At 43.9% G+C, this 15,162-nt stretch overlaps 1 protein-coding gene across 12 annotated transcripts in view; it reads left to right on the top strand.

The window, feature by feature from the left end:
• DLG2 (discs large MAGUK scaffold protein 2) overlaps positions 1–15,162 on the top strand; it is a 1,420,652-nt gene that overhangs the window by 1,326,923 nt on the left and 78,567 nt on the right. For all 12 annotated transcript variants that reach the window (XM_055581486.1, XM_055581487.1, XM_055581488.1 and 9 more), the window contains one exon: positions 12,157–12,333. In XM_055581486.1, coding sequence (XP_055437461.1) covers positions 12,157–12,333 — 177 coding nt within the window. The remainder of the gene's footprint in view (positions 1–12,156; positions 12,334–15,162) is intronic.

Genomic DNA, 15,162 nt, shown 5'->3' with positions numbered 1-15,162 from the left:
TCATTTCAACCCAACAGCATCTAGTAGGCAGTGTCTTTAGTCAGTTCAAGCTGCTGCAACAAAGAACCACCAACTTATCAACATCAGAGAAAAGGAGACTGGAAGTCTGAAATCAGGGCACCAGCACAGTGGAAGGCCCTCTTCCGGGTTTCAGTTTGCTAATTTGTCATCATATCCTTGTATGGTAGAGAAAGAAAGAAAAGGCAAAGTCTCTCATGACTTTTAAGGGTGCTAATCCACCATATCTAATTAGACCATATCTAATTCTAATTACCCCACAAAGGACCCACTTTGGAGGGTAAGTTTTCAACATACACATTTTGTTGGGGACTCAAACGTTCAGTCCATGGCAGGCAAAAATTAGTCTTCACACAATAAGAAACAGAATTTAAGGACCTTGACTATAGCCACAGAGCAAGTAGATGGTACAGCTGAGAAGTCTCCCAGATCTGGCCAATACTTTCCATTGTCCTGGTGCCTGGTTCAATAGATGAGTGAATGAATAACTTAACACACAGTGCATGTAAAACGCTCTGGCATGGAGACTTCAGTGCTAAAGTTAAAAGCTTGTGCTATTGAAATAAGATTCTAATAATATTCACAGAATCTATAAATACTTAAAGTATAAACACTAATATTCTGTATATTGTGAGTTCCTTTTTCTTTCCCTAAATTCCTGAACTACTGGCCAAGGCTGGGACATTCCCTGTAGACATTTCATTCAATTAAGCAGAACTGCTGAAAAGAGCTCTTCCTGAGCAAGTCAGGCTACGGCACAGCATTTGGCCTGTCAGCACTTTGCAGTCATTGAGCAGAGAGTACCACAGGGGTTTGCAAATGTGTACAGGAAGAAGAGAGAAAGGCAGGGTGACCCTACCTGACCCGTGATAAATAACAACACAAGAGCGATAAATACGTGCATATATGTGCATATACTGATACGGAGGGCCTTTCATCCTTAATTCATCAGTTCTCACAACAGCTGTCAGGTGGTTCCTACCACGTTTCAATGAATCTCACCGAATTCACTGTCACTGATTGTAAGACGTACTGTGTCACAAAGAAAGCAAAGACGCTGTCCGTTAAGTTATGGATACAAGGTGGCGTTGATGGTACATCCTAACTTTTGAGATATGAGGATGAATAAAGGGTACATCTTAAAACTAATAAAATATAGTATTTTAAATCCCATTTTACACATGAGGCAACCCAAAGAGGTGAAGTCATGCTCCCAGGACCACAGAATGTGGGTTTCAAATTCGATTCAGTTCAATGTAGCCTCCTGTTATGAACACCTCCTCCTCTGTGCTCTGTGGGAGAGACACAAAGACAAAAGAGACACTATCCTAACCCTGAGGAGCTGAGCTGTCTAGCAGGGAAATAGCCTCACAGGCAAATCAACTAAGATGGCACCTGCTAAGTGCAAGAAGATGACCGGGTACAAGGTTGCAGCCTGATACAGAGAGGGGAATGGATAGGCTCAGAGGGTTTCCAGGAAAGTCACAAGTATCAAAGACTAGATTGAAATTCGTTGAATGATTTTATGCTTATTTCTTTATATCTGGTTAATGCTTCAACTTTTTAAACAATGTTAAGAAAACTTCTTGGCTGAAAAATTCCATCTACAGTGTGTGAGTTGTAGTAGAATGTATCCAAGAGAAGATGGGAGGCTCTTCCGTGGCCCAGCTCATGTGCATGCTTCCAAGGAGAGATTCACAAGTGGAGAGGCTGAGGGAAGAAAGTGGAGTCTGCAGGACATGAGATCACTGTTACCACAGCAGGGTTCCTGTTGGGCGCACGCCTGCTCAGCTGGGTGGGGTGGGAAGGGTGCTACCAAGTCTCAGCTAATAGATCTGGGAGAATCATTCCTTTGTTCATGAACTCTTTCTGAACACATGCCGGGGGTCCCTGCCCTGACATCCTGTGGCACCTCACGGTAACTCTCAGGATACTGCCTATTATGCCCGATTTTAACTATGTTTAGGGCCTTTGCACTGGTTGTGTCTTCTTCTTGGAACACTTTCCTCAGAGCCCAGCATGACCAACTCCCTTGTCTTCTTCAAGCCTCCCCTCAGATGTTTTTCTCAACGAGCCCTACCTTGAACACCTTATTTATTTATTATTTTTTAAATTAATTTATTTTAATTGTAAAATAACTACAATATTGTGAAGGCTTTTGCTATACATCGACATGAATCGGCCACAGGTGTACATGTGTTCCTCCCATCCTGAACCCCTCTCCTACCTCCCTGCCCACCCCATCCCTCTGGGTTGTCCCCTAGCACCAGCTTTGGGTGCCTGCTTCATGCATCAAACTTGCACTGGTCATCTATTTCACATGTGGTAATGTACGTGTTTCAGTGCTACTCTCTCAAATCATCCCACCCTCACCTTCTCCCAGAGAGTCCAAAGTCTGTTCTTGACATCTGTGTCTCCTTTGCTGCCCTACATGTAGGATCATTGGTACTGTCTTTATAAATTCCATATATATGAGTTAATATACAGTATTTGTCTTTCTCTTTCTGATTTACTTCACTCCATTCAATATGCTCTAGGTTCATCCACCTCATTAGAACTGACTCAAGGGCATTCCTTTTTATAGCTGAGTAACATTCCATTGTACTACAATTTCTTTATCCATCTGTCTGCCAATGGTTGCTTCCATGTCCTGGGTATTATAAACAGTGCTGCGATGAACATTGGGGTACACGTGTCTCTTTCAATTCTAGTTTCCTCAGTGTGTATGCCCAGCAGTGAGATTGCTGGGTCATATGGCAGTTCTATTTCCAGTTTTTTAAGAAATCTCCACACTGTTCTCCATAGTGGCTGTACTAGTTTGCATTCCCACCAACAGTGTAAGAGGGTTCCCTTTTCTCCACACCCTCTCCAGCATTTATTGTTTGTAGACTTTTTGCTAACAGCCATTCTGCCTGGCATGAAATGGTACCTCATTGTGGTTTTGGTTTGCATGTCTCTAATAATGAGTGATGTTGAGCATCTTTTCATGTGTTACCCATCTGTAGAAATGTCTATTTAGGTCTTTTTCCCAATTTTTGATTGGGTTGTTTGTTTTTCTGGTATTGAGCTGCATGAGCTGCTTGTATATTTTGGAGATTAATTCTTTGTCATTTGTTTCAGATGCTATTATTTTCTCCCATTCTGAGGGCTTTGTTTTTCACCTTGCTTATAGTTCCCTTCATTGTGCATAAGCTTTTAAATTTAATTAGGTCCCATTTGTTTATTTTTGTTTTTATTTCCATTACTCTTGGAGGTGGGTCATAGAGGATCTTGCTTTGATTTATGTCAGACAGTGTTCTGCCTGTGTTTTCCTCTAAAAGTTTTATAGTTTCTGGTCTTACATTTAGGTCTTTAATCCATTTTGAGATTATTTTTGTGTATGGTGTTAGAAAGTGTTCTTGTTTCATTCTTTTACACGTAGCTGACCAGTTTTCCCAGCATCACTTGTTGAAGAGACTGTCTTTTCTCCATTTTTTATTTTTGCTTCCTTTGTCAAAGATAAAGTGAGCTCCCTATTTATAAATGCAGCCTTCACCACCACCACAATTCTTCCCCATCTCAAAATCCTGATACCTCTTACTTTGCTCTATTTTTAACTTGTTCTATCACCAATTAGCTACTCCTAACTTAATATACTCTTTGATTATTTATTAGGTTTATTGTTTTTTGCCCATCTTCTCTTACTAGAATATAAGCTCCATGAAGTCATGAAATTTTGTCTTGTTTTCATTCACCTATAGACCCCGAGTTCCTAGAATCATCGTTGGTACATGTTCAATAAAGATTTGCTGAATGAATAAATGAGTAGCCGAATGAATATACCCCATATTCATGAAAAATGAAAGTGTTAGTCGCTCAGTCATGTCCAACTCTTTGCAATCCCATGGACTGTAGCCCGCCAGGCTCCTCTGTCCATGGAATTCTCTAGGCAAGAAAACTAGAGTGGGTCACCATTCCCTTCTCTAGGGGATCAACTGGAGTTCAATCCCTGGTCTCCCTCATTGCAAGCAGATTCTTTACTCTCTGAGCCACCAGGGAAGCCCACCCCTTACTGGTATCCTCAACCAAATATTAAGCTCCATGAGGACAGGAAGCAAGCCTCTTGTGTATTCTGAGTCCTCAGCAAAAAACAATGATTGGCACATAATAGGCACTGTGTAAATACTGTTGCTTTTAATATTTAAATGACTGTTATCTCGTGCATGTAAATTAAATCACATCCTGAACTCAGTGTTTTTCCCAGGTGAGTAAGGAACCATCTTCTGTCTTTCCTAACTGCCCTCTTTCAATAGGTGATAGTGGGAGCCTTTCTGGATATATATGAGATTTTGAGGTGAAGTTTTCCCTAATTCCAGATTTTCTCTTGCTTCAGTCTAGTCTGGTAGTTTCCACAGTTTCCTGAAGTCCATAAACAAAGAAACTTTTAAAAAAAGAAACTCAGTATTGGTGGAGCTGAAGTCATTATTCAGGAGTCTGGTTTTGGTTTTGTGGTATGTGAATTTCATCATTGATCCAGATAAACTGCCACTAAGGATTAGGGGTAGTTGTATGGACTATTCGTGGATGTCTTTCTCCCCTTTTTCATTTGCTCATGAGAGAGATGAACTTTCTCCAACACCCTCTTCTAAGCCCAGCACCACATCAGCTGGTATCACTTGTCAATCAGTAAATACTTAAAGTGTTTTAGGAAAGCAGAGATAGGGTTGCTTGACTTACGCTCCAGTGAGCAACACTAGAAGAGGGGTGGAATTTACAGGGAAGAAGTTTAGATTTTAGACTCAGTGCTAACAAACCTGGAGCTCTTAGTGAGTACTAAAAGCTCTGATACACGTAATTCTCATGAGGACTCTGTTGATAAGGATTCTTGCCCTTTATTTTATACCTCTGGAGACGGAGGTACAGACATGAAAATCACATGGCTGCTTAACTGGCAGAGCCACTATTTGAACCTAGGACTATGTGAGGTCTCACTATCTTGGCATATAAATTTAAATATTCTGTATATAAATTTAAATATTTAGATGATAATTGGGTATCAGCAATAAAGAAATTCCAAATCAGGATTTGCATGGCAATCCACTCCAGTATTCTTGCCTGGAGGTCCCACAGACAGAAGAGCCTGGCAGGTTACAGCCCATAGGGTCACACAGAGTTGAACACAACTGAAGCGACTTAGCACACATGCACTGCAAGCTTACTAATTTGTGACACTAAGGCCCTAAAAATTAGATACCAAAGTTTGCTGTGCGTTTTTAGGTCAGATAAGAAATAAAAGGCTACAGTCGGGGCTTTGTCAGCCTTTCTGAATATCTTGATTAATATATCTCGATGGTCTGACAAACCAAGGCCAGACATAAAGAGCTCTTAGAACTGTCATAAAACGTGGGCTATTCATCCTAGTCATCTTCTTCTTTCCCATATTTCATTTGCTGAGTAGCCAGCTGATGGCATTTGGGGGAAAAGACAGTGGTTTTAAGATGATTAATCTTTACCGCCTCACCCAGCCCTGAAAACTGAAGTGCCATTTGCTGTGGTCTGTCGAGCCTGCCTTTGTGCAGGTCCAGATTTGCCTCTGCTTCCCTCCGATGGGGGCCTGTCAGTCGGTGCTGCCGTGTAAAGCAACCTGACAGGTGATAGGACACCCTGGGAGAGAAGGCAGCCTGAAATGGGCCTCGTCCCTGGAGACTCTGACTATGAGTTGTCTGAAATGATCAACTTGCAGACCTCCAGACATGTGAAATCAGCTCATGCCACATCCCTTGGGGAATTGGGAGCGCTGGAGACTCGGAAGAAACAGAGAGCCAGAGAGTTGTTGCCCCCGGAAATGATGCTTCCTCCCTGATTATGATCAAAATGCCACCGCTGTGCAGAGGCCCAGACTGTGAGGACCTCTGGTTGGTGCCCAATTAGTTCCATCTTCCATCATGACAGTGACTGCCTGGTGCCTTGGGTCCAGTAGAGATTGGCATTTTCCCAATAGCCCCCTCACATAAAAGGAAACACTGACGTGTTGAAGAGTGTCTTTAAAGAATACACACCTGCCTTACTAGGTTATTAGTGATTAAGTGGTATAACCCATGCGATACCACAGCCCATGGCATAGAGTGTATTTACCCTTCTGTAAAATGGGAACAGTGCTTGCATTTTAAGTGGCCTTTTTTTTTTAAAGCTTTTCTTTTGTACTGGGGTATAGCCAATTAACAATATTGTGATAGTTTCAGGTGAACAGGGGACTCAGCCATACATATGCATGTATCCATCCTCCCCCCAAACTTCCTCCTATCCAGGCTGCCACATAACATTGAGAAGAGTTTCCTGTGCTATACAGTAAGTCCTTGTTGGTTATCTATTTTAAATATTACAGTGTGTACATGACCATTCCAAACTCTTAAGGGTTATCTTTTGAATCACAGATAATAAATACCCAGAACAGCCCCTGACACATGTTGTAGGCTCACTATGTGCCCAGCACCCATTCAATAAACAGTAGCATCATGGTGAATGGCCTCTTAGCAAGGATTGGCAGAGGCTAGCCTGTTCCCATCCACTAGACCAATTTTAGTGGTGGTTCTCACCACCGTTTTTACCGGGGGAAGTTTAGTATTGAGATGGATGGGAGAATAAGTGGCCTTGACAGAGCTAAGTTTGGGCATGATGACTCATCCACAGGGGTGGTGTATGGCTCCTCAAGGAGATGTGAGAAGTCATCGGTACAGAGCTGTGTGTAACCCTACACCTGGGATGGATATGCTCTAACTTGAGACAGGAATGGTGCGCATATGTTTGTCATTTCCTACAAAAGCCAGGAAGGCCTATGCTGGGTGTCACTCAGGCCTTCCTTACCTGCTATTTCCAACTGCCCAGGCCTTTACAGGAAAGCAAGTGAACTATTGAATTTCAAGAATTACCCTATGACAGGCATAGGTGACAGACTGAATGACAGAAAATGACTTTTCTTGATCATCTCTCATGGGGTAGATTCTGGGGCTAGGAGGAATGTGAACCTCCCCATCCCCATGCTCATGCAAAATAGAATTTGCAAATGTTAAAAAGCACAAAGCAGAATGAGATCAGAGTATGCGAGAAGGACACTTAACTCTCAGGGAAGGAGCTTGGGGATTGATGAGGAAGATGCCCCAGAGTGACCTTCAATGAGACACTTAAGCATCAGCCACATGTAAATTTACCTTACCTCCCCAAAGAGTCTTCAAGAACAAAGGCATAGGGCATGACAGCTGAAACCCACCTTGATAGCTCTCTTACCCCTGGACATGTTGCTTAATTTATCGGAGTTTGTGTTTCCTCGTCTGCAGCGCAAGGCTAAACCACACGTTGCAGGGCAGCGTGAGGACCAAGTGTGTGCTCAGTAAACTGCATGCGCCTCTCTCCTGATGTCTGGTCCACAGTGTCAGCGTCAAGGCGACCGTCCATTGATCATGAAATCTTCAGGGCTGAGATCTAAGTACTGCATTCCTGATCAGGAGCTCCAAGCTGAATTCTGCAGTCAGAGCACAGGCTTTTGATTCAGACACATCTGTCTTGTTTAAATCCTGATTCTGCCACTTACTAGCTTTTTTTCATTTCGGCTCTTTGACTCTCATTTCTTTTATGAGATCCAAAACGCTTACATGGCAGGATTGTTAACAGAAATAATAATGAAGGGGATTCATTCTGTGCAGGTCTTGGGAACTTTACAGGCACCATGCCACAGCAGTATCTCCGTAACGGTCTTGTGAGTTTGTGCCATTGTTATCTGCATTTGATCAATGAGAGAATGGTCGTCTCTGGTTAAGAATGTCATCTAAGAGGTTAAGCCACAGACCTAAAATTCACAACTAGCAATGACAGAGTTGGGACTTAACACCAGATCTTTCCTTTCTCCAAAGCTTGGTGTGTAACTGGTATGTTGGCGCAAACCCAGCAAATTGAGGGAGACAATGAACAGAATGTCTTTAGCACATTGTGGGACACTTACTAAGCACAATTTCGGTCTGGTACCTAGGTCTGCACAGCCAGGTTGGCCAGCCATGAGAACAAGCATCTGCTTCAGCCCTCCCTCCCTAGGCTTCCCTGGTGGGCAAGGGGCCGCCACATGTTGAAATGCAGGAGGGGCGGGAGGGATGGGAGAGCCGTTGCATTATTCATATCTAATTCCACTTGTCTAATGGACTTGTTAAAAGCACCCTGGGTGGAAAGTGTGAGTCTTAATGGCATTTTATAAAAGTTGCTGTGATGAATTAGCACATAAAGCAAATTAAAAGCAGCTTATCGCTTTTTAAAATAGGTGACGGGGCACTGTAGCCTCTTCCCCAGATGTGATGATCCATTAATATCCAAAGGAGCCAGGAGCTGCTGAAAAGTGTCAGCTGCTTATTTTTAGGGACCTGGCGAGTCTGAATCAGTGATCCTAGAGAGGCAGTTTGTCCAAGATAATAGAACTCATGGAGAGAGCGTGTTGCTGATCCCAAGGGTGGGAAATCTCCCCTCAGGAATACTTGGGGGAACTTCCCTGGTGGTCCAGTGGCTAAGATTCCGTGCTCCCAATGCAGGCCCAAGTTCAATCCCTAGTCAGGGAACTAGATCCCACATGCCGCAACTAAGAGTTCCCATGCCACAACCAAAGATCCCACATGTTGCAACTAAGACCCAGCACAGCCAAGGAAATAAGTGTTTTCTTGAAAAGATGACTTGAGACTAGAATGGAGCTCAGGAGAATGAATGGGTCACCTGCTGAGGACCTTTGGGATTAGTTTCTGCTGCCCTCCCCTTACAGACTGGGACACTGAGACTTGAAAGAAGTGGAGCTTTCAAAGTGAAAGCTTGAAACCCAGAGACCTTAAGTACCTTGTTTAAGATCACAGTTAAAATGTTGCAAACCCAAGTAGTCTGACCCTAGAGCCTGCCTTCTTGGCCACCACCTGCCAGCTTTCCTGATGGCTTTTCTACCTCCAGTCCTCACATTTTACATCCAGAAGAGTCTGGAGCCAAACTAGAGGTTTGGGGACCTTAAGATAAGGAATACAAGGGACAGGAGCTGAGCTGTAAGGGAACTTCAGGGATCTGGGGGAGAAGAGATCTGGTCAGCTCTGAAGGGAAGATTAGAATTTCCTGGTATGGCCGAGTCGTGGGCACTGTGATGAAATAACCAGGGATGTGCATTTTGGAGTTAGGCCTTATTCTAGGTTCAGTTTCTACCACGTGTTTACTTGTGACCTGGGACAGGTTTCTGAACTTTCTGAACTTCCTCTCCCATCTATTAAACAGAGATACAAATATTTACTATTCAGGATGTTATGATGTCAGATGTAGGACAATGAACACAAAGGGCCAGGCCCCCTAACGTGGGCATGAATAATGCTTGTCATCATGATTCTCATCCTTGCCCCTTGTCACCACCTTCACCACCTCCCAGACTGGAGTGGGGTCGGGGGCAAGGTGGAGACCACTGAACTAGGACTTAGGACCAAGAGACCAACACTCCAGCCCCAGGTTGCTGCCTCTAAGCCACGTATCCTGTGTTAGTTGGAGGGGGCCTCGCCTGGTATGCCCCTCACCTGTAAAAAAGAGGATACTAAGTACTGTATCCGTTGTACTTTCTTTCTAGGAATGGACTGAGGCACAAATGAGAAAGTGTATGTGAATATGGTTTCCAATCTATGGAGTGAGTGTTGGGGGTCCTGAAGACAACTCGCAACTAGGAGGGCTTGTCGGACTCTCATCTTCATGGCTATGATTTATTGCAGAAAGTGGATACAAAGTCAACTCAGCAAAAGGAAGAGAGCATGAGACAAAATCCAGAGGAAATGAGGTGCCAGCTTCCAGGAGTCCTCTCCCAGTGAAGTCAGGAAGGACATGCTTAATTCCTCCAGCGATTGATTGTGACAACATGTGTAGAACGTTGTCTACCAGGGAAGCTCCTAACAGACTCAGTGTCCAGGGATTGTATTTGGGGCTGCTCACACAGGCGCCCTCTCTGCCTGGCACCTACCACAATTCCAGGCTCCCAGAAGAAAAGCAAGTGTTCACCTTAAATGATCCTGTTTATTATAGGCAGTTTAGACACAGTAAGCCATTCTTAATAGGAAATGGAAAGAAGCCTCCCAAAAGCTGAGTTCCCAAATGTCAGCCAAGGGCCGTCCTTGTAAGCAGGCCTTTTTAGGGATGCAGTCTCGGGATTGGTATGCCAGTCTGTTTTTGCACAGAGTAGAATCCATAGAAAGGATGTTTATAAGTATACGCTCAAAAGGGGAAAGGAGGTGTATAACAACAGCAACAACGGTTCCCACTTGATGACTGTCACTGCGTGTGGGCACTTTTGTGTATGCTTCACACGCATTACCTTAGGCAGCATTTCATCCAGAGGACGATCCCGTGATAGAGGCACTGTTATCTCCGTTTTTGTCATCAGTATGTTATATACGGGGGACTGAATCCTCAGAGGGGCTCAGGAGTGCACCTGGGCTACCAGCTATATGACTAGTAAGAGAGATGTACCAGGACCAGAACACAGCCCTAACAGTGTGGCCCCTGAGTCCAGTTTCTTAGCCACTATTAGACTACATTCTGCCGGACGCATCCAATATGTTATTTCATTAAGGCTCACAGCAGCTCCATGTAAATATAGTTATTGGACTCATTTTGCATTTAGAAAGCTGTGGTTCTGGAATGTTAACTTGTGTCTCATCAGCCAGCCAGAGAAGTGACAGAGTCAGGAGTGGGTCTCTGCCTCCTCTCAGCCCCCTTTTCCTGGCGAGGGTTTTGTGAAGACTTTGGTAAGGAAGATGCGGATGGTTAAGGTGGAAATGAGTCATTCTAGGAGCTGAGACATCCCCCTCACCATATTCCACCACTTGGGGACAGAGTTAAGGGAAGAAGGGGCTGTGTTGCAAGTAATTCAGCTTTTTCTGCAGTATTTGAGGGCTGATGCCTTCAACTCATTTGGGTTGCCACGACAGCAGATGTGACATTTCTTTCATGAGATGGGGGAAAAGAAAGAAAAAAAATCACACTCAGTCCTCAGTGATTTTAGACAAATCTGTCCACCAGGTCTAGCTGGTTTTGCTTGCATAGTGGCTGCACTCTAAGGAAATTGTTAGAATAGAATCAAAGGGGAAATAAATAAGGACATGGCAACGTCTGCTTCTCCAGGGAAATCACAGGTGGTGTGTGTGTGGCGACGGTTTGTGGGAGACACAGGAAGAGGTGGACAGGGTAGGATTTAAGACAAACTGTCAGCTGCCCGGGGGCAAGAGCTAAGGTCTTGGTCATCATTTAATCCTGCTTCCAACTCCTTTACCCCACCAGTCATGCATATTACAGCATTAGGCTTAGCGAAGTCTCAGTAAAGACTCTTTAGTGGGGAAAACATGATACATACAGCAAGAATTACAATTCAGAGTGACAAATGCAATGACAAGGTAGGCTTGGTATTCTGTGGAAGCAGTCTGATCCATCTGAGAAGATTTGTCCATCACACAAAATGCTGCATTCAGAAAGATGCCCATTATTCTCTTCATTATTTCCTTCTTTATAGTGATTTATAAAATTTGATTGTAGTGAGAGAGAAAAAAAATCTCAATAAGGTACTAACCTACCTTTATCATCTTCCATTATCACCTTGTTGCATGTGATGATCTCCAAGAAGCAGTATCCCAGGGTTTTTTTATATGTTTTTTTATTGTGGCAAAGTCACATAATATAAAACATACTATTTTAGCCATATTTAACGGTACAGTTCAGGGACACTGAGTGCATTCAGATTGTTATGCAGTTCTTACCACCATCCATCTCCTGAATTTTTCACCTTTCTGAAATGAAAACGCTGTTCCCATTAGACACTAACTCCCCATTCCCCCTCCTCTCTCTCCACTCCCTGGAGTCTGGTGCCTACCAGTGAGCAGAACCCCAGGTTAAGGGCCCTAATAGGCTGCCCTTGCAACCTCCAAGAGAAGTAAGAAGTAACCTTGATTTGTGACCAAAGCAGTGGGAACATTGACTGGGATTCCAGGGGTTAGTCCTGGGAGTGGGTACCCAGCGGCCAGTGGGTTCTCAGGACAAGAGTGAATAATCGAAATGATGAATCCGAGATCTGAGCTGCCAGAGATTCCTAACACTGTTCTCTTATGTCATTTCTTCCAGAGCCATGTTTGACTATGACAAAAGCAAGGACAGTGGGCTGCCAAGTCAAGGACTTAGTTTTAAATACGGAGATATTCTCCACGTTATCAACGCCTCTGATGACGAGTGGTGGCAAGCCAGGAGGGTCACGCTGGAGGGCGACAGTGAGGAGATGGGGGTCATCCCCAGCAAGCGGAGGTAAGGAGGCCCTTCCGATCCTGAGAATTTGCTGTTCACCTCCCCGGAGGTGTGGAGGGGAGGGGAGATGAAGATGTGGCAGACCGTTCCCAGGATGTGTTTGAGTGGGTTAGTCAGTCTGCACAGAAATTGTCACTCTTCTCATGTTAGGTTTTTACCCAAACTGGTAACCGTGATACAGCATAAAGCAAGAAAGAAGATCTACTTATTCTGCCTTCCTAAAACTTGCTGGCTTTCATATGTTCAGGGGTATGCTTATCAGCTTGTATGCTGACTTACAGACTCGGAGGGGTTACTTCAGAGGTTCATCATTTACTGGGTTACTTTATAGAAAGTCCAGGTGAAAGACAAGTAAAATAAAACATTTTCAAAGCTGAGGTTCTGGCTTTGTATTCTGTCCGAACATTGATGGGAAAAGACTAAAAAACTCCAATCCAGAATCAGATACTTGAGGATAAACAACAAGGTCCTGTCTAGTACAGAGAACTATATTCACTATCCTATGATTAACCATTGTGGAAAAGAATATTTAAAAAGAATGTATGTGTGTGTATAACTGAACCACTTCACTGTGCAGCAGAAATTAACAACATTGTAAATCAACTATACTTCAATTTAAAAAAGTTAAAAGCTAATTTCGTTGGAGGAAAAAAAAAACAAAATTAGATACTTGAGCTGTGAGCTGCTAAACATCTGATGAGTTCCAAAGAGTGGGTTTACATAAAGAGGTTTATTTACAGCTTCAGTTACTCCTGGTCCCCACCCCAACCAGCTTCCACTCAGATATTTAGTTCTGTATATATTTCCTAAGTCAAGACTGTTATGTTCTAGTATATGTATGGCTGAGTCCCTTCGCCGTTCACCTGAAACTATCACAGTTGTTAATCGGCTATGAAGTGAAGTGTTAGGGCTCAGTCATGTCTGACTCTTTGCAACCCCATGGACTGTGGGGACAGGCTCCTCTGTCCATGGTATTCTCCAGGCAAGAATACTGGGGTGGGTTGCCATTTCCTTATCCAGGAGATCTTCTGACCCAGGGATCGAACCCATGCCTCCCCCACCAGGAAAGCCCTGTTAATTGGCTATGCCCCAATATACAACTAAAAGTTCAAAAGAAAAGAAAAGGAATATTATGTTCTTTCTCTTCTAAGCATTTCTTCAACTCTGCTCTTGAAAGGCAGGAATAAACTTCAGAACAACCGCGTCCTTCATCTGTCCTCAGCAGCTTCTAGTCCATCACCACTAGAGAGGAACTCGTCTTCCCACGAGTATCCTCTTGGCACCAAGATACTGTCTGAGAAACAAATGATCTGCTCCCTAGAGATGAGATGGTATGAAGTCAAAGTCAGAAATAATGTTTATTCAAAACAGTCACTAACTTTTCTCAAGCCACGAGGGGCTCTCCTCCTCGAATCCAAACGTCCTAAATACCTTTGTAGAAAATCCTCCTGAAGCTGAGTATTCAAATGCCGCTGCACACAAAGTGACCCAGTGACTGAGGCAGCGCCAGCCACAGTGGGAAGATGGAAATTCTCCCCAAGAATAGCTGTGGGCCATTTGAACCTCAGAGAAGACTGGTCCCCCATCTTTTCCTGTTGGTGGCCACACAGCCCAGGATGAATGTGAGGAGAGCGGGGCAACGTGACTGTCTCTGTCCCCACCCTCTAAGCCTGGGCCTGTGGATCTCCCACTGGCAGAGAGTTCTCTAAACTCCTGGAAGTACAAGTGAAAATGTTAGTCCCTCGGTCACATCCGACTCTTTGTAACACCATGGACCGTAGGCTTCTCTGTTCATGGAATTCTCCAGGCAAGAATACTGGAGTGGTTTGCCATTTCCTACTCCAGGGGATGTTCTCAACCTGGGGATTGAACCCAAGTCTCTTGCATTGCAGGCAGATTCTTTACCATCCAAACCTGTGGGCTACTGCATAATTGCCTGACTTTGCTTTGAGAGGACATTCTGAGTTTGTAGTTTTTTGTGTTTTCTGAATTTGAAGCAGTAACTCCCAGGAGTAGTATATATTCTGTTTCTCCACTTCCATTTATTTTTGAAAAATAAGGCAGCAAGCATTTTGGTTTGCTTTGATGTGATTAATCAGAACTGTCTGCAGGGCTGTTCTGTAGAAGGAGGAGCCATCTTGTTGAATATGGGTAGAAATGGGGTGGAGAAGGAAAGCTGTCTGAAAAGAGATTTCAAGTAATTTTAAGGAAATCCTTTTAGTAGTTGGAGCTGCCTAGAGATGGTATGGGTCACCTGGGAAGACAGTGAATGAGAATAACGGCTTTGACACCAAGGGAACATTAGGAAAACTTAAGATACGCCCACTTTCTCCCTCACACACACTGACACACAGAGTGACTCTGATTCAGCCCATCTGGAGGTCTGTATTTGTGTGTATGTCCCTCTAGATGATTCTGATAACAGACGATTCCAGGGCACTAAGTATTATCAAAGGGAAGCAAGCTTTGAGTGGAACAGCTGAGCTACATAATTTTCTGTCACTTTCCAACCCTGAGATTCTGTAATTCTAACCAGTCTTGTCAATAATCCTTCATTTGTTCAATTGCACATCACTGTCCCCCAAGGAACATTCTCAGTGTCGGCCCTCCTGGGTAATTTTCTGCCTGCTGGAGGTCATTCTTGAATTGGCTCTCTCACATATTTTAGGAGAAGGAAATGGCAGCCCACTCCAGTATTTTTGCCTAGAGAATCCCATGGACAGAAGAGCCTGGTGGGCTGCTGTCTACGGGGTCGCACAGAGTCAGGCACGACTGAAGTGGCTTAGCAGCAGCAGCAGCAAATATTTTAGGAGAAAACCATCCTAACCA

Source organism: Bubalus kerabau, chromosome 5 (genome assembly GCF_029407905.1).
Source record: "Bubalus kerabau isolate K-KA32 ecotype Philippines breed swamp buffalo chromosome 5, PCC_UOA_SB_1v2, whole genome shotgun sequence".
In the NCBI taxonomy this organism is placed as follows: domain Eukaryota; kingdom Metazoa; phylum Chordata; class Mammalia; order Artiodactyla; family Bovidae; genus Bubalus; species Bubalus kerabau.
The sequence above is the reverse complement of the archived record's forward strand: the minus strand, read 5'-3'. Positions and strand labels throughout refer to the sequence as shown.